Here is a 23,988-nt window from a genome sequence, read left to right as displayed (position 1 = left end):
CTGCAAGTTATCTATCTATAATTCCAGTAATCTCTGTGTGTTTGTTTGTACGTTTGTACGTTTGTTTGTCTGTGACCGCTGTTTCTCGACAACCACGGGTCCGATATACTTTAAACTTGCCAGGTATATTGCTGGGGACCCGAGGATGTGCCTTTTCAAGGTTTCATATTAATCGGACAAGTACTTACCGAGCTATGTCCAAAAAACGATTCAACCAATCAGAGAGCAGCGAGCTATCGCGTGTGCCGAACGTGGCGGACACACTCTGCCTCGGATGGCACATTTGAGAGCGTATTCATTTATTTCACGTTTGCAAACTATGTTGGCGCTATGTTGGCGTTAAACTATGTTTTAAAACTAATAAAAACCATTTCATCTAAATAGAGGGGGGGGGGGGGGGGGGATTGTCACTGTACTCGCAAGCCGTTCGCCGTTCGCTTTGGCGTTGCGAATGGACCAACACATTTCATGAACCAAACCATTTCATGTAAAGCGTTCGCCGTTCGCTTTGGCGTTGCGAATGAACCAAAACATTTCATGAACCAAACCATTTCATGTAAATAGAGGGGGGGATATAATTTTAGATATAGATATAGTACGGGCATGCCCTAGTTTAATCAATTTGCGGGAAGTGTACAGTGCGTGTGAGGTCGAATCGCAGTTTCACACGGAAATGAAGATTCACATTTGTGTTTTGTGTGATTTTGTGGTTTTTTTTTTTCAGGGCATCTATCCAAAGAGCTAAAACAACAAGACTGCCTACAATATGCAGGATTTTGCAGCCTCGCCCAGGCCCGGTGAGCCAAACGATGTCGGAGCCTTCATATCGCTCGTTCTGCATGTCGAGTTTAAACATACACCGTATTTCCAATATTATTGGGACGGTAAGGAAATATGGAGGGTCTTGTATTTTATTTTTTTTAATACAGAGGGTCAAGGCTCGTGGGAGAGCTCTAACACTGGATGGATCAGGACGCAACAGAATAAAAAGAAGAGTGGAGAAAGGCTGAAAGACAAAAAAGAGGGAGACGGACAAATAATTGGTGTGGGGAGGAATGAAAGGTAGGGGAGGACAAGATGGATACAGAGACAAACTTTCAGGAAGAGAAAACTGTAAATTTGGAAGGAGGTGAGCTTGGAGGCCATAAGGGTGGGGGTGGGGGGGGGGGGGAATGGTTAATGAGGGTAAAAAATCTGGGATGGTGGTGAACAGCTGTTTTGAAGACTTGGGAGGGAAAAATGTGATTGAAGAGGATGTGGAAGTTGATTTCACAGGTGGGAAAAAGAGGAATGAATGAGTGGAGGTGAGCAGTGATCCTAGTTTTAGGTAGTTTCATCAGAAGGGAGTTTATGGTGGACTGCGTACACCATGCAGAAACCTGGGTGGGCCAAAGCACAGAAAGAGCAGTAGGTACAAGACAAGAAAGAAGACAGAGAGACCAACGACCTGTCTGCGATGAAAACCGATAGGTCCATAGACTCAGCTTCATCGAGGGAGATTTCGATAATCTTGAAAAGTTATTAATTTACAGAAATATATTACTTCTGTAAAAGGGCACTGGTTCACCTTTGGAAACGAACAAAGCTGGAAAACTGTCACAAATTTTGTTCCGAGTTTGTACTTTGGTAGATATTATTTGTATTCTTATACCATTGAAGGATGGTGGTGAACAGCTGTTGTCCTAGCCTGATCGGTCATTGCTTTAGTTATACCTGTATGGTTTTCGACATTGGCGTGAACTTTGTGTCTAACAGTCACGGAAGAGCTTGTACATGCATACATTGGGTGAAGGACGAAAATATTTGGGCTCGGTGGAAAAGTGTAATTTGTTCCTGGAATTTAAGCCTGTAATTTGTATCTGGAACTGCACCGTGAGGCAACTACTGGGACCATGATTTATTAGCTTTTCTGGAATTCCAGATAAGGTATTGTCAAGGTGCAACGTCCGTCCGTCTCCTATTTTGAGTTCTCTGGCCCAACCGCTGGGCCAATCCAGCTGAAATTTGGCAGCAAGGTTCCGCTCCTGATTGTTAACAGGTATTGCAAAGCTCGTTTCGGTCATGTGATTTTAAGTAGCTCAAAATGGCTTACTTAGTAAATTCCTTCAAAAATCTTATTCTCCAGACCCACCAGTCAGAATGCTACCAAATTTGGGATACAACATGAGAACAGGTTGCTCATGTTAAATTGTGGAGGCCATGCCGATCAGAGAAGGACAAGTTCTGGTGTGCGATAGAGAAGCTGATGGAAAACGTGAAAGATGAGGAAGTTGTTGTGGTAGGAGGAGACCTAAATGGACATGTGGGAAGGAGAATGGACGGCTTTGAGGGAGTTCATGGGGGTTACGGATATGGTGTGAGAAATGGAGAAGGTGAAAGGATTTTGGAGTTTGCTGATGGAGCTGATTTGTTGATTTGTAATACTCAGTTCCAGAAAGAGGATAATAAGCTTGTTACATACACGTCAGGTGGGTCGAAGACAACCGTTTTGACTATCTGCTGGTGCGTAGACGAGATAGGGGGCACCTCCGGGACACAAAGGTGATCCCGGGGGAGGAGGCTGTTTCACAGCACCACTAGGTTGTCTGCGACATCAGGGTGAAAGGTGCGAGGAGAGCTCGGCGGGTGAAGTACCAACTGAGAATGAAGGTATGAAGGTGTGGAGGTTGAAAGAGGTGACAGTGAGGGAGGCATTAAAAGAGAGGCTGAGTAGGGTAGAGGATGATGTGGTTGAGCTTGAAAATGGTTGGATGTCAACAAAAGGTAGTCTGTTGGGAGCCGTTGGTGAGGTATGTGGATGGACAAAAGGACCACCGAGGCACTCGGAAACATGGTGGTGGGATGATGAAGTTGGAAAGAAGATTGACGAGAAGAGGAAGAAGTTCAAGGAGTGGCAGAAGGCGAAGGGTATGGGGGCAGAAAAGGCAGAGCATGAAAGTTATAAGGCAGCCAAGAAGGCTGCAAAGAAAGAGGTAGCAAAGGCGCAGGAGGCATGCAGGAAAATGTTCGGAGAACGCTTGGATTTGGAAGAGGGTCAGAGAGCGGTATTCAGGATTGAAAAGCAGATAGCGAAAGAGAGGTGTGATGTGATGGGGGTGAGTTGCTTGAAGGATGAAGTGGAACAAATCGTTGTCGACCCAGATGGAATTAAAGGAAGATGGAAAAGATATATGGAAACGCTGTTGAATACAGAGAATGAATGGGACGGCAACATAGAGAGTAACCCAGTTTTAGAATCGGCAGAGAAGATAACTGAGAAGGAAGTTGAGGAAGCGATAAAAGCAATGAAGAGTAGAAAAGCGGGAGGGCCGACGTGAGTTGTGGGAAATATGTTGAAGGCAGCGGGAAATTGGGGTGTGAAGAGAATGACAGAGATCTGCAATCTTGTGGTGAAAGAAGGCCGCATTCCAGTGGATTGGGAACTGAGTACCCTCGTCCCGCTATACAAGGGGAAAGGTGACCCTCTAGAGTGTGGCTCGTACCGAGCGATAAAGTTATTGGAGCATGGAATGAAGGTATTGGAAAGGGTGTTGGAGAGGAGGATAAGGAAGAAAGTGAAGATTGACGAAATGCAGTTTGGATTTATGCCAGGAAGAGGAACGACAGATGCGCTTTTTATTGTGAGGCAGTTGCAAGAGAAGTACATGGAGAAAAGGAAGAAGTTGTTTCTTGGGTTTGTTGATCTGGAGAAAGCATTCGATCAGGTTCCACGTGAAGTAGTGACATGGGCATTGAGGAAGTTAGGAGTGGAGGAATGGTTGATCAGAGTAGTGATGGCAATGTACAAAAGAGCGCGCACAGCTGTAAGGACGAAGGACGGGAACAGTGGTGAGTTTGAGGTGAAGGTGTGAGTGCATCAGGGGTCGGTACTAAGTCCACTACTATTTGTAGCTGTGATGGAGGTGCTGGCTTGGAACGTAAAGGAGGGTTTACCGTGGGAGTCGTATGCAGATGATCTGGTGTTGATTGCAGAAAGTATGGATGGACTGAAGGAGAAGATGAACAAGTGGAAGGAATGTATGGAGACAAAAGGTCTGAAGGTGAATATCGGAAAAACGAAGGTGATGGCAAGTGGTAAAGCATGTGGTGAGATGGAATGAACTGGGAAGTGGCCGTGTGCTGTGTGCAGGAAGGGTGTCGGAGTGAACTCCATTCAATGTACAATGTGCGCTGAGTGGGTTCATCAAAAATGTAGTGGTTCGAGAGGGTCATTAACCAGTGTGGCAGCTACATTCAAGTGCAAGGTGTGCACAGAGGGACTGCAGTGTGCACAGAGGTGTGCACATTCTCAGATTCAGAATTAATTGTTGTAAAAACCAGAGTTACAACATTGTCTCAGATTGTGAGTTTAATTCTGAATCGATCTCTAGCAATACCTGTTAAGAAAACCAACAAGCAACACATCTATATTCAGCATTCATAGGAATCAGTAATGGATTTGCAACTAGCACAAGCAAGCCTGGAACAAAGGAATCATACGCACCATCTAAGTATGCACAACATTACACACGATAAATGTCACAGGAATGATCGTAGCGCTGTCTGTCTGAGTTCTTATAACTGCCGCGCAGTGGACAAAAGCCGCACACACCTGGGTTCAAACTTAGGCACAATTTCACGACAATTAGCATGATTTTCCTCGACATTCATGGGATTTTCCTTCATTCGAGGGATTTTTTTTTTTGTATACAAGATCGAGGCTCGTGAAAGAGCTAACATTAATCACACAGAAAGACAAACCGACACATAAAACATATAACATGGGGAGCGGTAGACAAGATGGGGCGAGAAGGGGAGGAACACAAACACAACATCTGAGAGCAGGGACATCGAGAGATCTGTGGGAGGGGGAGGGCTTTGGGGGGGGGGAGGCATGGGAAGGGGGGGGGGGGTGGGAGAGGTATAAAACATATGGACACTGCCGGGACTTCCAGGAAAGAAGTTGGAATTTCAAACAAGGTGGATCTGGGGTGAATTAGTGGGGGTAGAAAAGATCAAGGTTTTGGATGGGGAAAGATAAGAGATGGTGGTGAACAGCTGTTTTAAAGACCTGGAGGGAGGAGTGGGATTGAAGGGAGTGTGGGAGTTTGTTCCAGAGGCGGGAGAAAAGAGGAATGAAAGAGTGAAGGTGAGCAGAGAGCCGAGATTTCGGCAGTTTAACCATCAGAGGGTTGCTGGCAGATCTTGTGTGACCTGTAGGAATATTTGGGGGACAAAGCACAGAGAGAGCTGGGGGAGCAAGGCCGGAGAGGAGTCGGTAGAAGACAGAAAGACCACCTACCTGTCTGTGGTGAGTGAGTGAAAGGCCGTCGGAGATAGCTTCATCACGGGAGATTCCAATGATTCTGAAAGCTTTGGTTTCAACAGCGTGAAGCCGAGCTAGGTGTGAGTCAGGAGCACCGGCCCATAGGGGAGAACAGTATTCCATTGAGCTGCGGATGAAAGCCTTGTATGTGGTGAGGAGCTCAGGTGTGCAGAGGAAGGACTTCACACGACGGAGGATGCCCAGTCGGCGACTGGCTTTGGAGGCCAGCTTGGAAATGTGGTTTTCCCAAGAAAGATCATGGCAGATAGTGAGACCCAAAAGCTTGAGCGACAGAACTTCTTGGAGAGGATTGTTGAGAAAGTAGATGGGAGGGTTGTCCAGTCGATCTTTTCGGAGAGACATAGTAAGAGTGTGAGATTTGTCAGGATTGAAAGACATGTTCCACTTGTTTGACCAGTCTGTGATTTTGTCCAGGTCGTCAGAGAGTGAGGAGGCTGCAGACTGCTGATCTGAGGGAAGAGGAATGGAGCGGCAGAGAGTGGAGTCATCAGCAAAGAGATAGAGAGGATTTTCCAGAGAGTCGGAGAGATAATTGATAAAGACCAGAAAAAGCACAGAGCCCAGAACACTGCCTTGGGGAACTCCAGCCTGAACAGGAAGGGGAGATGAGAGAAATCCATTCAGGGCCACACGTTGTCTACGACCAGAGAGGAAGTCTGCAAGCCATGCATGGAGATTTCCATGGATACCATAGGAGGAGAGTTTGGTGAGCAGAGCTGGGTGCCAGACCGTATCGAAGGCACGTGATATGTCAAGGGAGACGGCTCTGATTTCCTGTTTGGCATTGAGGACCTCCATCCATTGTTGAGACAGCAGAAGCAGCGGATTTGATATCCGAAGCAATGATGGATTCCACGACTTTGCTGATAATTGGGAGGATTTTCCTTCATTCAAGGGCTTTCCCTCAACATTTGCAGGATTTTCCTCGACATTCGCATGATTTTGCTTGATATTCGTGGTATTTTCCTCGACATTAGCATGATTTTCCTCAACATTCGCGTGATTTTTCTCATCATTCGCAGGATTTTCCTTGGCATTCATGGGATTTTCCTCGACATTCGAGGGATTTTCCTCAACATTCGTGGGATTTTCCTTGACATTCGTGGGATTTTCCTTGACATTCGTGGGATTTTCCTTGACATTCGAGGGATTTTCCTCGACACTAGCATGATTTTCCTCAACATTCGTGTGATTTTCCTTGATACTAGCATGATTTTCCTCGACACTAGCATGATTTTTCTTGACATTTGAGTGATTTTCTTCGACATTCGTGGGATTTTCCTCGACATTTGTGGGATTTTCCTCGAAATTTGCAGGATTTTCCTCGACATTAGCACGATTTTCCTTGACATTCGAGGGATTTTCCTCGATAGTGGGATTTTCCATGAATCAGGAACTGCCAGGAACCTATTCCCTATTTTCCCATTGAAACAATGCCCCCACATTTGCGGTTTCCGACATTCGTGGCATTTTCCAGGAACGTGTCCACCGTGAGTGTCGGGGTCCGACTGTATTTGACTTTTCACCCAGTTCATATCATTTTTTATTTTTTTTGTATACAAGATCGAGGCTCGTGAAAGAGCTAACATTAATCACACAAAAAGACAAACCGACACACAAAAAACAAGGGGAGCGGCAGACAAGATGGGGAGAGAGGGGGAAGGACACAAAAGAGAGGGGGAAGAGGGGGAAGGACACAAACACAACATTTGAGAGCAGGGACATCGGGAGGACTTGGGGGGGAGGTGGGAGAGGATTAAAACATGAACACTGCAAGGACTCTGGGGTGAATTACCGGGGGTAGAAAAGATCAAGGTTTTCGATGGGGGAAGATAAGAGATGGTGGTGAACAGCTGTTTTAAAGACCTGGAGGGAGGAGTGGGATTGAAGGGAGTGGGGGAGTTTGTTCCAGAGGCGGGAGAAAAGGGGAATGAAAGAGTGAAGGTGAGCAGAGAGCCTAGACTTTGGCAGTTTAACCATAAGAGGGTTGCAGGCAGATCTTGTGCGACCTGAAGGAATATTGGGGGGACAGAGCACAGAGAGAGCTGGGGGAGCAAGGCCGGAGAGGAGTCGGTAGAAGACAGAAAGACCACCAACCTGCCTGCGGTGAGTGAGTGAAAGGCCCTCGGCGTTGACTACATCGCAGGAGATTCCAATGATTCTGAAAGCTTTGGCCTCAACAGCGTGAAGCCGAGCAAGGTGTGAGGCAGGAGCACCAGCCCAGAGGGGGGAACAGTATTCCATTGAGCTGCGGATGAAAGCCTTGTATGTGGTGAGGAGCTCAGGTGTGCCAAGGAAGGACTTCGCACGACGGAGGATGCCCAGTCGGCGACTGGCTTTGGAGGCCAGCTTGGAAATGTGGTTTTCCCAAGAAAGATCATGGCAGATAGTGATCCTTTGTAGATCATTGTCAGATATCATGGCAGATGGCAGATATCATTGATCCTTTGTAGATTTCTTGCAGTCTCGGCTCTTGGTATCCAGGCTCAACTCCAATGAGCTAAATACGTGTGGCAGTGTATGTGTGGTGATAGACGAGCCACTTGACTTATACTGTCACAGCCTTCAGGCAGACGTCGCAAGGGAAGTCCTTAACCCATGCTAGGTTGAGGAGAGCAGTTTGGTGAAATTCATCATTCGAAGCAGATCAAGCGTTGTATTTTGTGAATGAAGCCCCATTATAAACTCATGTGGAGTTCAATTGGGAGAATGAATCGTTGAATGAATGGGTGCATCTCAGAGTTGGGTGCAGTTGCATTGAATTCCAAGGGTTTCAAAAAACTGCTTGATCTTTGATGATATTATTGACTATAATAACTCTTTGCAATTGGCCATTTTTATCTTGGATAATATGATTTGAGAGAAATATAATTGTGAGTATCGTTGCAATTATTTGAGAAAAACTCTGGACTGCGGCAGGTGTGAACAGGCGGTGATGAATGGTCTTGGGGAAGCAGAGACATTAACGGAAGCAGCTCGTCTACTTCTGCGTGCTGAGGTGGACAATTGGACATTGCACCTGCCTAGTCTACAGGAAGCCCTGCAGTCTTCCTGCAATGCATTCAACTGTGCCATCAAGGTAAAAGTCACATGGTTGCACAGAGTGCATTCAACTCGCTTCATTTCTACCTCTATAATCAGGCATACTTTCAACTAGATGGTATTCATAAAATACTTAACCTGCGCTGTCAACGTGGTGCGAGTCAACTCTTCTGTTGTTGAAGGGTTTTTTTCTATGATCCAATATGGCTGCCAGGCCAGGTGAGCGATGACATCATTAATTTACATTGTCTGATATAATTGTTGTGTATATCACACTCAATAAATTTCAAACTGATCAGACTAAGCATTGTCCCTGTCGAATTATGTCATCATAATTAAGGCAACAATGACGTCATCGTTAACAACACTTATTCCCCATTCGGAGTTCTTTACAATGAGCCATGTTTCAATTTTTTCCATTGAGTGGTTTCGGAGATATAAAGGTGCAATGTTTTTCGATTTTTTTCCAAGACGTCGCCTGTACCACGTGACGTCATAATTATCGTACTAGAATTCACCAAATGTCTGTCTGTCCGTCTGTCCGTCCGTTCCCAGGTACCGCAAAAACGGCTGAACCGATCGCAATGATATTTTGGGTGGGTAATCCTCGGACCCCCTGGAGTAAAATAGGCTTTATTGTTTTTCCAATTTCAGCTTTGGTCTCCAGCATTTTCAGGTTTGAACTTCCGCATAACGTTATTGTCCCGGGTACCGCAAAAACGGCTGCACCGATCGCAACGATTTCCTGGAACCTTTGCAGTAAAATCCTACGATAATTCACCAAAAGAACATGACATGAAAATAAAAAACGGCTGAACAGTATTTCATGAACATTTCATTGCGGAATTGAGGAAAATCCTGATGAATTACGAACCTGCTGCGAATGCGGAAGTGGACAGATTATGGCATTGAGCTGGTTTGATAATATCCCAATACAACCGTCATTTAAAGCAGTATTTTGTTAAAGTATCAATTGATGATTGGAATTGAGTGAATAGAATTACGATTTTGAATTCGTAATTGTATTCACCCAACCGTACGGAACTTCACATCAGGATTTAAATATTTGTTTATGTCACGAATGTTGTTAAAAGTTTATTTTTTATATTAATGCTATTTAATTTGTGATTGGAGTTATGCTGTTTGGAATGAAAAAAGAGATATCGAGTTCAAGTGAATGACGAAATGCCGTGACGGTTTCTACTTTCTAAACGTGAAATTCGCAATGGCGCATATTCGCCATTGACTGGGTATGAAACAAACGTACCCGTTTGTTTGCGAACGGGTACGTTTTTCATGGAAGTCCTTCACGAACTTGCTGTCCATGTCTGATGTGTGACTGAAGGTGCTACAGTAATGTGGAATTTATTGGTTTCATGCCTTAGCATTCGCCGTTTCTGCATTGTTTGTTTGATTCTGGTCTCCCACCCGTGTGTAGCACAGGTACCTCACTAGTCATTAAAATATTCTACAGGAAAAGGCTCTCCTATGGTCAAAATTTCGTGCCCATCGGACTAACAGTTGCAGAGAATTTTTTTTTCAGACTGATCAGATCAAGCATTGTACTTGTCGAAATATGATGTCATAATGAAGGCACCGATGACATCATCATTAACATATCTTATTCCCCATGGGGAGTACTTGACAATGAGCCTTGTTTCAATGTTTTCCATTGAGCAGTTTCGGAGATATAGATGTGTAACGCTTTTCCAAGATGGCGTCCGTAATGGATAAAAAATTCTGCAGGCGGAGGTGCTCCTATGGTAAAAGTTTGTGTCAATCGGTCCAACAGTTGCGAGAAAATGAATTTTTAAAATGCAGACATGTACGTAACCAAATGCCTAACCCTGCTTTTTGCTTCACGAGTGCAGGGTAATAAGCATTTGGAAGGATGCTAAGCTGGGTGCCCTGTCTGCCAGCATTCGCCTGCAAATTTTAAAGATCCCACTGTAACTTCTTAAGAGTAGGCCATGGCCCATTGTGCGTCATATCCTTACCAACTTCCTACCCTGATTACCACTTGGTAGAATAATGGCAAAGCATCCAGTGTATTCTCGGCAGAGAGACTGCTTTGGCAGTGCCGATGATCTGGAAGAGCTCGGCCCTGAATTGAATCTCTAAAATCCACGTTGCTTGTGGAGTGTTAGGAAGTGCGCAAAGCTGCTGATGAACAAGTTGGATGCCTCTTTGTCTTGTCCGCAGTGGTTGCGAGATATTCAAGATTTAAAACGTTGAAGGGCCAAATGAAACTTTCCATTCTGTGTAACTTGTGCAGGTTTACACGGAACTAAGACAGACTACCATGGCCGCGAGCCTCTGTCTCGATCTTGCGCAATCCTTGAAGGTAAGAGTTATGACCCTTAGGCCTTCCATAAGCTAAGTTCAATGCAAAACAGTCAAACCAACTTGCCCTGAATTGCCTGATATCTGCATAATTTTGCCTGATGAGAAAATTAAGGGTGTGGAGTAGACATTGAATGTGCTGAATCATTTTTTTGCTGTTTCCAGTTGATGGGTAAGGACGGGGAGGCTTGCGTGTTCTTCCGCCGTGCTGCCGAACTGCAATACGAGACGCCCTTTGCCAGCCTGCACTCACTGGGACAGGCGGCATCATGCTGTCTGCTCACACGTACGACGACTGCCCCCTTTCCATTTTCATTCATCAATTTCCTGTCATCATGTTGAGAGTCATGTACATTTATCCGACAAATGCTGTGCAGATGATTACGAAGGTGCTTTGACCCTGTACACGACCATGCAGCAGGTGGCTGAGGAGAAGGCTCCACGGCTCCCTGGCAACAACGCCCCTGTTGGTACGAATTGCTTCATACTCGTCATGGCGTTTGTAGAGGTTGCACTGTGAGCTGGATGCCGCCACCACCAATTTGCCCTTGTTGCTCGACACACCCTTTGGGAGTGTGAGTGTCCATGACCTTCGGTTGTGAGCATTTCCTTAGTGGAGAATTCACCCAGGACAGGTCACTTCTCCCATGTGGAGTGGTGCTGAAGTTGCCCTCAACCAGGGCAGAAATTTGGTATTTAGCTACCATCAACACATGATGGCCCACTCATTTTGAAAGGTACTTTGGGATGTTTAGCATCCACAGGCATATGTTACCAGACAGGACAGCTGACTTAACATCCAGTCTGAAGTATGCGTACTCAATGATGTACCACCCTGCCAAGATGACACTTTATACAAACTTGGGTTGGGAATTGAACCTAGACGAGAAAGCTCAGAGACAGGTGTGCTACCTCTCCTGTCAGCCCCGTGATCACTAATTATTCCCAATTTGAAAAAAAATGGGTATATTATAATCGGCTCCATCTGTCTGTCCATCCCGCCATCTCCTCCTGAACAGTTAATTGGAAAATCACAAACTTGGTAGTTATGAGCATCACATTGCACGAAGGTGCAAGAAAAGGTGCAAGAGTCGTCTGGTCAAATCGTCTGGTGTCTGGTCAAATCTGTTTCTGGTGTTTGTTCCCCTTCCCTCCCTTACCTCAAACGGCTACACAGCTGACTCCGCACGTGAAAAAGCTGAATGCCACAACTCTGTGTTTGCCTCAAAATATTGTGTCCCAAACCCGTCCCTCTCTGTACCCACCGTACCCAGTCGTATCCAGCTGCTCCTGGACTCTGTGTCCTTCTCTTCTGACAAGGTGGATAAGTTTCTGTCAATCCTCGACGATGATTCTGCAACTGGACCAGACGGCATCAGCTGTTTAATGATAATAAGACGAAATAAGATATACGATATAAGATAAGATAAGATAAGATAAGATATAAGATAGACGAAATAAGAATGATAATAAGACGAATGATAATAAGACGAAATATAAGACGAAAGACAAAATAAGACGAAGAAATAAGATAATAAGACGAAATAAGACGAAAAAGGGGTCCTAAAATCCTGCTCTGCCGCTCTATCTCCCCCTCTCTCTGTTCTCTTCACCCTCTCTTTTGCTCAAGGTCATCTGCCATGAGCTTGAAAATTAGCCAACATTACCGCTTTACACAAAAAGGTGCAAAAACAGATCCTTGCAACAACAGACCAATCAGCCTTCTCCCAATTATCAGCAAAGTCATGGAATCCATCATTGCTTTGGATATCAAATCTTTCCTCTTCTCCAATGGCTTGATCTCTGATCATCAATTTGGTTTCAGACCAGGTCACTCTACTCTGGACATGCTGCTTCTGCTGTCTCAACAATGGATAGAGGTCCTCAATGCCAAACAGGAAATTAGAGCTGTCTCCCTTGACATATCATGTGCCTTCGATACGGTCTGGCACCACGCTCTGCTCACCAAACTCTCCTCCTCTGGTATCCATGGAAATCTCCACGCATGGCTTGCGGACTTTATCTCTGGTCATAGTCAACGTGTGGCCCTGAATGGGTTTCTCTCATCTCCCCCTCCCGTTCAGGCTGGAGTTCCTCAAGGCAGTGTTCTGGGCCCTGTGCTTTTTCTGGTCTTTATCAATGATCTCTCTGACTCTTGAAAATCCTCTCTATCTCTTTGCTGATGACTCCACACTCTGCCGCTCCATTCCTCATATCTCAGATCGGCAGTCTGCAGCCTCGTCACTCTTTGCAGACCTGGACAAAATCACAGACTGGTCAAACAAGTGGAACATGCCTTTCAATCCTGACAAATCTCACATTCTTAGTATGTCTCTCCGAAAAGACCGACTGGACAACCCTCCCATCTACTTTCTGAACAATCCTCTCCAAGAAGTTCTGTCACTCAAGCTTTTGGGTCTCACTATCTGCCATCTCACTATCTCACTATCTCACTTTCATCTCATCTCACTCATCTCACTCATCTCACTATCTCACTATCTCACTATCTGTGCTCTGCGGCAAAAAGGGTTGGCGTCAGGAAGGGCATCCGGCCGTAAAACATTGCTTCAAAAAGGGGACCGAAAAACAACAACAACCACAGTTCCCGAAAAAGGCAAACCCCCGCTTGCGGGGAAAAATGGCCTCTAAAGGTGTTTTTTTTTATCTGCCATGATCTTTCCTGGGAAAACCACATTTCCAAGCTGGCCTCCAAAGCCAGTTGCCGACTGGGCATCCTCCATCGTGCGAAGTCCTTCCTTGGCATCACCTAAGCTCCACACCACATACAAGGCTTTCATCCGCAGCTCAATGGAGTACTGCTCTCCCTTCTGGGCTGGTGCTCCTGCCTCACACCTAGCTCGTCTTCACGCTGTTGAAACCAAAGCTTTCAGAATCATTGGAATCTCCCACGATGAAGCTGATTCTGAGGGCCTTTCTCTCTCACCGCAGGCAGCTTGGTGGTCTTTCTGTCTTCTACCGACTCCTATCCGGCCTAGCTCCCCCAGCTCTATCTGTGCTCTCTCCCGCAAATATTCCTATAGGTCGTACAAGATCTGCCAGTAACCATCTTCTGGTGAATTTGCCAAAATCAAGACTCTTTGCTCACCTTCACTCCTTCATTCCTCTTTACTCCCACCTCTGGAACAAACTCCCTCACTCTCTTCAATCCCACTCCTCCCTTCAGGTCTTTAAAACAGCTGTTCACCACCATCTCTCATCTTCCCCCATCCAAAACCTTGATCTCTTCTACCGCCGTTAATTCATCCCAAATCCACTTTTTTTTTCTTCCAAATACCGACTTCTTTCTTTCCTGGAACTTTCCTGGAACTCCTCCCTCCCCCCCCCCCCCCCCCCCCAAGCCCTCTCCCTCCCACAGATCTTCCGTTGTCCCTGTTCTCTGCTGTTGTACTTGTGTGCTTCCCTCTCTCTCCCCATCTTGTCTCCCGCTCCCTTTATTGCATGTTTTGTGTGTCGTTTTTTTTTTTTTGTGAATGATGTTAGCTCTTACACGAGCCTCGATCTTGTATACAAAAAAAAAGAAGAAAAAAAAAAGAGAGAAGTTGCAAAAAGGTCGTTTTTGGCCCCGCCCTCTGGGGCGGTGGCAAAAGGTCAAACACCAAAAATGCAATTACGGACACATTTTAAAACATTTTTAAATTAAACTTTGTGTGTGCAATCAACATTGTGGGACGCGTGAAATATGTGATGCCTTTTTTGGGTTTGTCCCCCGGTTTTTTTTTTTTAAAGATAAATAAATAATTTCTTACTAATGACAAAATTGTAACATCCTTTGTCTAATCGATTTGCAATCAAACTATTTTGTACCGGTTGGTGGCCTCTTCTTTCCAATGCACAGAGTGAAGTTTTTATTGGAGAGTGAACGCACCACTAACTTTAGCAATCTCCTTAGCAATGCTCATGCCTGACGTTTCGATCAGTCGTTTTAATCCGAGGCGTCGCAGGCAACTTGCGGCAGTCATTTTATTAATCCCCTACCCAGAGGGGACGATAGGTTTGCTCTCCCTCTGTCTCTCTGTCCGTCCCACCTGTGGTTTCCAGACTTTTTCCCATACCCTTTAACATATTCAACTGAAACTTGGTACATGGCCTTATCATGATAATTTACAGAACAAGTTCACCTTTCAGGGAGTTTTATCTTTTTTTTTTAAACTTGGGTTAAAATTTAAAACAACATCCATTGGCACCGGTAGAGGACATGTATTGCAAAGCAATTCTCGCTCTTATTATTATTTTTTGGCTCATCTCATGTTGCCTTGAGGGCATCAAGAATCATCCAGGAAGTGTGAACTGATCATTTACACCTATAGGCCAGATAAAGTGTAGCAGGCACATTAAACCCTCCCCTGGAAGCCATTTGTGAGCCAGCTGGGTTTTTATTGCCAACAATCTTTTCATGACAATTGTAACCTGAGTCTGGCTCGTTTTCCCGAAGCTTACAATCCAAATTCTTAGTGCCGCTGCCTTCAGCTGTATTTGAACTTTGGAGTGGCAGTCGAGTGTCCTGATGATGCTGAGAGACCAAATGATTTCTGCCCTCCATCCCCTGTTTATAAGTCAGAAATAAACTGCCCACTCGTTCGCAATACCCCGTACGCTCGTGAAGCGAAAACGGGGTGCAGCGATCGGTTGCATGTGTGCGTGTGGCTGCATTAAAAAAATTCATTTTCTCAGCAAGCGTTGGTCCGATTGACACAAAACTTTGCACCATAGGAGCACCTCCTCCTGTATTTTTAGTTATAATTATGTCATAGGTCATGTTAAATGGACGCCATCTTGGAAAAAACCTTGAACCTTTATCTCTGAAACCGCTCGATGGAAAAAATTGAAACATTGTTCATTGTGAAATACCCCCATGGGGAATAATATATGTCAATGATGATGTCATCTGTGCCTTCATTATGACGTCATAATTCTACAAGTACAGCGCTTGATCCAATCAGTATGAAATTTAGATTTTTCTCTGCAACTTTTAGTCCGATGGACACAACATTTTCACCAGAGGAGCGCGCCTCCTCCTGTATCATTTTTAAATTCTAATTATGATGTAATAGGTCATGTGGTGCAGGCGCCATCTTGGAAAAACGTTGCACCTCCATATCACCAAAACTGCTCCATGGAAAAAAATTAAACATGGCTCATTGTAAAGAACTCCACATGGGGAATAAGTGTTAATTATGTCATTGGTGCCTTAATAATGACGTCATAATTCGACAAGTACAACGCTTAGTCCAATAAGTTTTAAATTTATTGAGTGTGATCTACGCAATTATTAAATTAGTGAATGTTAACGCATGATGTAATTGGTCACGTGGTCTCGCAGCCATATTGGATCAAAGAATAATAATCTTAAAAAACAGAAACTTTGACTAACTACTGAGAACTTGTGTCTTGACTTGGCTGTATTGATCATTCGATGAGTTTAGCCAATGCAACGTCATTTTTCTCCTCACGCAGGTGCTTTTCAGGACATCATCGCAAGCAACGAAATTTCCCGAGTGCTGTTGTTAATGTTGGTACAGGTAAGCATTCACGAGTTATTCCATTTGACACTTGAACACCTGATCTAATTTGTGTACCCCAGCACGTGAAGACAGTAAACCAGGGCTGGAATATAATTATCTGGACGTGCTTAGCTTTTGAGATGATTGGGTTGTTGGGTTCACTTCTCCAGCCTCCTCCTCAACACCTGGCTCCAGAACATGCCCGAACACTGGAAAATTACGCGTGGAGCGCGCTCGACAGCCCGGGTCACGCTCGCTGTGAGTAGAAACTCTTAAATTGCAACTGCATAAGCGGATAATATTCTTCCAGTTGTTTTAAAGTTTCCTTTTCATATCTTCCTGCTGTTTAAGACCCAAATAAAGAGTATTAAGATTTAAAATAATCGAAAACGTGTGTGAAAGGAACTTTGATTCTTTTCATTATTCAATCACACGTTCATAACAGTGCAAACTAGAATGGCACTCAGTAGAGAGCATACCTCCGCCAGGTGAACAGTTTACGTTTTGTATCCCAGAGTAGACCAGAAAATCACATTTAATCAAAATCATCCGTCCACAACTTTTTGAGATATCCTGCTTTGTATCGTTTTTGGCTCCATCTCCCAATGGTGAAGAATAACTTTAAAAATTCTACCAGCCAGATCCAGATCTGGATCTTCACCAACATGGAATCGATTCTTCCTTGTCACACACACAAACTGTCCACCAAGTTTCGTCCAAATCCGTCCACAACCTTTTGAGATATCTTGTTCACAAACAAACAGAGACAGACAGGGGTGAAAACATAACCTCCATCCACCTTTGGTGGCGGAGGTAATGATAGGCCAGAGTATCCATATCCTGGCATAGACGCCAACTTTTCAACTTCCCACGGACGGACTCATTAGTCCCTCCTCATATACACGGCAATTAGATATACTCAGAAAGATACATAGAAACCATTGCTTGCTGCTTATTATAGCTTTCCCAAGGAAATGGTAGGGGGTGAGGGGGGGGGGGGGATTGGCGGCTGCCCCATTTAGTCTACGTCTACATATTGCTCAAGCCCTCCCCTTTAGTCTTCACCTACTTCCCCTGGTTGCTGTTACTTCTGTTCAGTTGGAGTTAGTAGCATATGCAGTGGAGTACGTTTTCCTTCTTGGAAATTATCTACGGCAAGTCGGTAGAAGAAAGATTAAAAAAAAAAAAAACTTGTTGCAATTTTAATATTTTTCCTGCCGGTGCTGTGTAATATGAATATGAATGAATGATCGTTTTAAGGCCATTTTCCCCACCAGGGCGGGGGTTAGCCTTGCGGGCCCCATGACAATCATGGTTCCCTGTTTGAGGCAATGTTTTTATGGCCGGATGCCCTTCCTGACGCCAACCCTTGGTCGCCTCTTACGATGCGCAGGGATACGGTGTACCTATTCTAAACCGGGGTACACACCGTGATCACTGATCATTCATCCCAGCATGCTGGTACTCAATTTTCCGACCTCCGACAGGCTGAGTCAGTGAGTCAACCCCCCTGGCGTTAATTCAGCGATCGATCGGGATTCGAACCCAGGATCCTAGGATCCCAAGCCAGCACCCTAACCGCTAAGCCAACACCAGGCTGTGTAAGTTTTGCTATAATCCACTGGAGGACAGTTGAGAAGTTCAAAATGGCAGTTATAGGTGCTGTGCACGCGAAGAAGCAACGGCTGACTGAAAGCAATTCATAGACGTTGAACGGTTTATGTTTTGTATCCCACTGATAGGCCGGATCTGGATGTGGACCTTAACCAAAATCTTTAACTTGTTCTCATCAGCTCCCTAACTCATACACAAAGTTTTGTCATAAACCGTCCATAACTTTTTGAAATATCCCATAATATATTATTTTTGGCCTAATCTCTCAATGGTGACGAATCACTTTAGAAAAATTATAAAAAATAAATTCTCATATCCAGTTCCAGATCTTCACCAAAATGGAATAATTTAGTCCTCGTCACACACCCAACCTGTCCACCACGTTTCATCCAAAGCCATCCACAACTCCTTGAGATATCCTGCTCACAGACAAACAGACATGGGTGAAAACATAACTTCCGTCCACCTTAGGTGGCGGAGGTGATCATTTAAAATGGACGTTTGTGCTGAACACATTCTCTTTGAGGTGCTGATTTTAATGGGTCGAAACACAAGTGATGTAATAACGCGGCGTATTCACGTGTTTTCCACAGCGCAGTGCCTGCCTGAGGAACTGTTCATCCTTCTGCAGTCTGTGGTGGTGAGTAAAATGGCCTGTTTTGACAAAACACCTTATTGGGACAACATGCAGCAGTTGCATTTTTTTCTATTTAGATACTGAAGCAGCAGAGGTGGCAGGATGGCCTAGATGTCCGCACACGCTTGCTTATGAACTATCTAGCCTGGGATTGAATCTCCGCCAGCCAACAGTTGGGTCACACACCCAACCTGTCCACCACGTTTCGTCGAAATTGGTCCACAACTGCTTGAGATATCCTGTTCAGAGACAGACAAACATACAGGGGTGAAAACATAACCTCCGCCCACCTTAGGTGGTGGAGGTAAAAACCCTGTTGCTTTGCTGTTATATAATCCTACTATTAATTTGCTATTGGTCACTGGCTTTGACGTTATTACAATTTTTATTATTGACCATTGGCATCAAAAAGCTGAAAAGTATGTCCAAACGTTTCAAATGGAGCATGTCTCCGCCATTCTCCGTATGTCCAAACATTTACATTGCATCAGATTTTAATTTTATTTTTTAAAAATATACAGAATCGAGGCTCGTGTAAGAGCTAACACATTGAACGTGAAAACATGCACAGACACATAAAACATACAATAAAGGGAGCGGGAGGCAAGAGGGGGAGAGAGGGAAGTACACAAGCGCAACAACAGAAGAGAACAGGGACGTCGGTAGATCTGTGGAAGGGGGAGGGCTGGGGGAGGAGGGAGGGGTACACGGTGGAAAACAAATTAACACTTATAGGAATTTCAGGAAAGAAGTTGGGGATTTAAAGAGGCGGATTTGGCATGTTTTAACATGGGTAGAAAAGATCAAGGTTTTGGATGGCGGAAGATAAGAGATGGTGGTGAACAGCTGTTTTAAAGACCTGGAGGGAGGAGTGGGATTGAAGAGAGTGTGGGAGTTTGTTCCAGAGGTGGGAGAAAAGAGGAATGAAGGAGTGAAGGTGAGCAGAGAGTCTTCATTTTGGCAGTTTCACCAGAAGAGGGTTAATGTCAGATATTGTGCATACTGCAGGAATATTTGGGGGACAGAGCACAGACAGAACAGGGGGAGCAACGCCGGAGAGGAGTCGGTTGAAGACAGAAAGACCACCTAGCTGCCTACGGTGAGAGAGAAAGGCCCTCAGAATCAGCTTCATCGTGGGAGATTCCAATGATTCTGAAAGCTTTGGTTTCAACCGCGTGAAGCCGAGCTAGGTGTGAGGCAGAAGCACCAGCCCAGAGGGGAGAGCAATATTCCATTGAGCTGCGGATGAAAGCATTGTATGTGGTGAGGAGCTCAGAAGTGCCCAGAAAGGACGTCGCACGACGGAGGATGCCCAGTCGGCGGCTGGCTTTGGAGGCCAGCTTGGAAATGTGCTTCCCAGGAAAGATCATGGCAGATAGCGAGACCCAAAAGCTTGAGTGACAGAAATTCTTCAAGAGGATTGTGCAGGAAGTAGATGTGAGGGTTGTCCGGACGGTCTTTTCGGAGAGACATCATGAGAGTGTGAGATTTGTCAGGATTGAAAGACATGTTGCACTTGTTTGACCAGTTTGTGATATTGTCCAGGTTTGCAGAGAGTGAAGAGGCTGCTGCCTGCCGATCTGAGGGTTGGTATATGGAATGGCAGAGAGTGGAGTCATCAGCAAAGAGATATAGAGGATTTTCCAGAGTCGGAAAGATCATTAATGAAGACCAGAAAAAGCACAGGACCCTGAACACTGCCTTGAGGAACTCCAGCCTGAACAGGAAGGGGAGAAGAGAGAATTCCATTCAGGGCCACACGTTGACTATGACCAGAGAGGAAGTCTGCAAGCTATACGTGGAGGTTTCCATGGATACCATATGAGGAGAGTTTGGTGAGCAGGGCGAGGTGCCAGACCGTATCGAAGGCACTTGATATGTCAAGGGAGACCGCTCTGATTTCCTGTTCGGCATTGAGACCTCCATCCATTGTTGAGATGGCAGAAGCAGCATGTCCAGAGTAGAGTGACCTTGTCTAAATCCAAATTGATGATCAGAAATCAAGCCATTGGAGAAGAGGAATGATTTGATATCCGAAGCGATGATTGATGACCTTGCTGATTATTGGGAGCAGGCTGATTGGTCTGTAGTTGCAAGGATCTGTTTTTGCATCTTTTTGTGTAAAGCGGTGATGTTGGCTGATTTCCAAGCTGATGTCAGATGACCTTGAGCAAAAGAGAGGGTGAAGAGAACAGAGAGAGGGAGTGAAAGAGCGGCAGAGCAGGATTTTACGACCCATGGGCTGATGCTGTCTGGTCTAGTTGCAGAAGCAGAGTCGAGGTTTGACAGAAACTTCTCCACTTTGTCAGGAGAGAAGGACACAGAGTCCAGGAGCAGCTGGGTACGACTGGGTACGGTGGGTACAGAGAGAGATGGGTTTGGGACACAGGATTTAGAGGCAAACACAGAGTTGAGGCATTCGGATTTGTCACGTGCGGTCAGCTATGTCGCCGTTTGAGGTGACGGAGGGGATGGAGGGGGACCAAACATCAGAAACAGATTTAACCAGACGCCACCAGGATTTGGAGGAGGGAGACAGGTTTGAGAGTGGAGAGATAGTGCTTCCTGGCTGTCCTGAGCAATAGATGTGGCAATAAATGTGAATTGTTGCTCCTAGCTTGCCAGCTTGATGACAGGAAGATGGCATTTGCATTCTTGCCTCCTCTATCTCCACCCTGTTTGGAACCGCTTGCGGCCATGGGCAATTTGCTAGTGAATGCAATGGACGAACTTCGCATTCTCAACATTAACATTGCCATATTCCGTCGTAAATAAAGTTCTTCGGTTATGGTGAATACCGAATAGGATGGATTCATTCATTTATGTACCACGCTCTTTGCAGAGCGACGGTTCTGCCAATGAGGTTTCTTGGCTGGAGCTACAATCCTGGATGGGTTTGTCACCCTGACACAGTGCGAAACACCAGGATAGTAGTTTAAAGCTAGGCCGACATTCAATTCCAGGCTAGACAATTCAGAGGCCAAGGTGCGTGCGTACCTCTAGGTCATCCTTTCAGCCAAATGTGATGGATGCAAATTTTTAATGCTTGGTTAAACGATATTTAGGCCTGTTGGAATTGCTTGGATGTATTCAGAGTGGTCCGTAGGTCTTGTTACTTTCTGCTATAAATAATATCCGGTTCCGAGGTATAATCGGGTGAAAAAGCACCTGGCTTATGAGACATAGGGAACATCGAGTATTTAAAATGTAATATAATTGGACATGACCTCGCCGGGTCTTGAAGGGCATGGTATGATACAACCTGAACAGTACTTTGCCATTAATTTTGGGGAAGACTATTGGACCGGCATTCGAGGCCAAATCCGGCCTGCTTGTTGCATCATTACCGGCGTGCCGGAGCAAACAAAAGAGATGTCGTGATGATCTATCTCGGGGACACCTGGTCGGATTTTTAACCACTCATTCTTTTTTTTTTTTTTTTCCTCCTCTTGTTTGTCTTTCGGTGATGTATATGTGGTTATTCAGCGGTTTAATTTTGTATCCCCAGGTGAAAAGGAATTTAAATTTGGCTCACATGGTAACACTCACAGTCGGTGACTTGTTTGAAAGGTTCGACGGAATCATTTCTGTCCACAAGTGCATGATGCCAGCACACAAGACGGCCAGCTTAATGCCTGGAGGGCGTAACCTGCAACGTGGTGTGCGTGTGCATAGATGGCTTGCCAAGAAAAGGATGTGGAAGCGCTGCGTGTACTACAGAAGGAGCTATGGTAAGATGCGGCCTACGCTGTCCTGCCTCAATTTCAAGGGATTTAAAAAGCATAGTTCTGGTTTCTCACTCGTCCTCGTAATGTCTCCTAATCCGTTAACTCTGAAAAACACAGGAATGAATTCCAAACATACGAGATACTTTCAAGTCTCCCAAGTAGCCAAATAGATGTTACTGTTAATGTTTTGTAAAGTTTTCTCCATTTCGTACCACAATCAAAATGGAAGCCGATTGGTACAAGTCTCTTGAGGACCCGCAAAGCAAAATCAATTTTTTTTGGACAAATCAATATTAAAATTTCCCCAATTTTGACAGATTTGCAGCACAACTTGGTGGAGATTCCCCATTACATCATGAACGTTGCCTACATGATTGATTTAATTGCGGTCACAATAATGTATGTAACATATTCTGCTTCCAGCTGATTGGGAATCACGTCCAATAACATCGACATCATATATGGCTGTTGCCTGTATGAGTGACGTCATGAACATGGTAACGTCGACACCAGCACGTGGTTTTCCATAAAAGTTTATTTCATATTAACCAACAATGTCCACTGGAGGGGACTTCCCCAATGCACCCAATTCCTCCTGTGGGTCGGCGGCAATGGAGGAATAAATCCGAGAGGTCGAAATTCCGCTCGGCATTGTCATTTTACAAAGATCTATCAATTTGTACTGAACCATGAGGAAATTACACTGGATGGTTTACCATTACCTTCCGCTTGTGAGCTGGAACAGAAATTTGTAATTTCTTTGGTGTGCCGGCGACGACTCACTGACTCTTCGTAAAATACACCGGAGTCGGAGAGGTACACAGACTCACCTCTCAGGTGTTTAGCCTGGGTTTGAATCCCGACCCAACCATAAACTGTCGTCCCGGTGTTTCACAGGCAGTCAATGCGTGTGCCGTCCCTCGGATGGACGTTAAACTGGGTGTCCCGTCTGTCGGTGTTAGTTTGAGTATGTTAAAGATCACACGGTGTCCTTCACGAAGAGTAGGTGAAGCTATCGCCGGCACACCAAACAAATTACAGGCCTATCGTCCTGTGTCAGAGCGGTGACCCGTCCACAATTGTAATTCTAGCCATAGAAACTGATTCAGCATCACCGACGCTCTGTATGGAGCACGTTTCATTATGATAATGATGATCGTGCTGACTTGTTGCGTGCGTGCCATGTATCAGCCCATGTTTGTGATTAATAACAACAGTACAGCGTGATTTTATACACGAACCCGAAACCATTTTTATCGCCATGGTTTTGATTGAAGGTTAAACTCTCTAAACTCTCGGTTTTTCAGGCCACTGCTGGACAAGAACCAGAACGACATTCTACACCTGCTCATCTGTGAGATGGGGCATCCCAGTGGATTGGGTTACTAATACAAAATCCGATATGAGAGAGAGAGCGAGAGATAGTTTATTTAATAATTCGCCAGTCGTTTAATCGATACAGTTTAAGATTATTCAAAATGCATGGCTGGAACTTGTTTTGTTGAATAAACCTTTTGGTTAAAAGTTTTTCCACCTCATTTTGGCACCAGCACGTGTCATTAGATGCTATGATTGGCTGTAATGCCTGTGACGTAATTTCACAGTCACTTGTGGCCAAGAGCGAGGTGGCTTCATAAACTAGTAAGAGGTGACCACAACCACCCTTCACAATGTTGTGGAACGTCGGCTGAGACCCTCACCATTTTTTTTCCCCTTCGGCCCTTACTTTTAAATTTGTTTTATCTGCAACCGTTTGAGCGATTGACAAAAACTTTC

General features: G+C 45.0%; 1 protein-coding gene across 1 annotated transcript in view; it reads left to right on the top strand.

The window, feature by feature from the left end:
* LOC137427726 (40-kDa huntingtin-associated protein-like) overlaps positions 1 to 23,739 on the top strand; it is a 30,653-nt gene extending 6,914 nt beyond the window's left edge. The window contains exons 3-12 of the mRNA XM_078777850.1: positions 725 to 797; positions 8,246 to 8,405; positions 10,644 to 10,712; positions 10,877 to 10,997; positions 11,089 to 11,181; positions 16,187 to 16,251; positions 16,404 to 16,491; positions 18,441 to 18,487; positions 22,160 to 22,215; positions 23,520 to 23,739. Coding sequence (XP_078633976.1) covers positions 725 to 797; positions 8,246 to 8,405; positions 10,644 to 10,712; positions 10,877 to 10,997; positions 11,089 to 11,181; positions 16,187 to 16,251; positions 16,404 to 16,491; positions 18,441 to 18,487; positions 22,160 to 22,215; positions 23,520 to 23,601 — 854 coding nt within the window. The 3' untranslated portion in view covers positions 23,602 to 23,739. The remainder of the gene's footprint in view (positions 1 to 724; positions 798 to 8,245; positions 8,406 to 10,643; positions 10,713 to 10,876; positions 10,998 to 11,088; positions 11,182 to 16,186; positions 16,252 to 16,403; positions 16,492 to 18,440; positions 18,488 to 22,159; positions 22,216 to 23,519) is intronic.
* Positions 23,740 to 23,988: the final 249 nt, after the last annotated feature.

Source organism: Myxine glutinosa, chromosome 5, assembly GCF_964187855.1.
Source record: "Myxine glutinosa chromosome 5, kmMyxGlut1.1, whole genome shotgun sequence".
NCBI lineage: Eukaryota > Metazoa > Chordata > Myxini > Myxiniformes > Myxinidae > Myxine > Myxine glutinosa.
The sequence above is the reverse complement of the archived record's forward strand: the minus strand, read 5'-3'. Positions and strand labels throughout refer to the sequence as shown.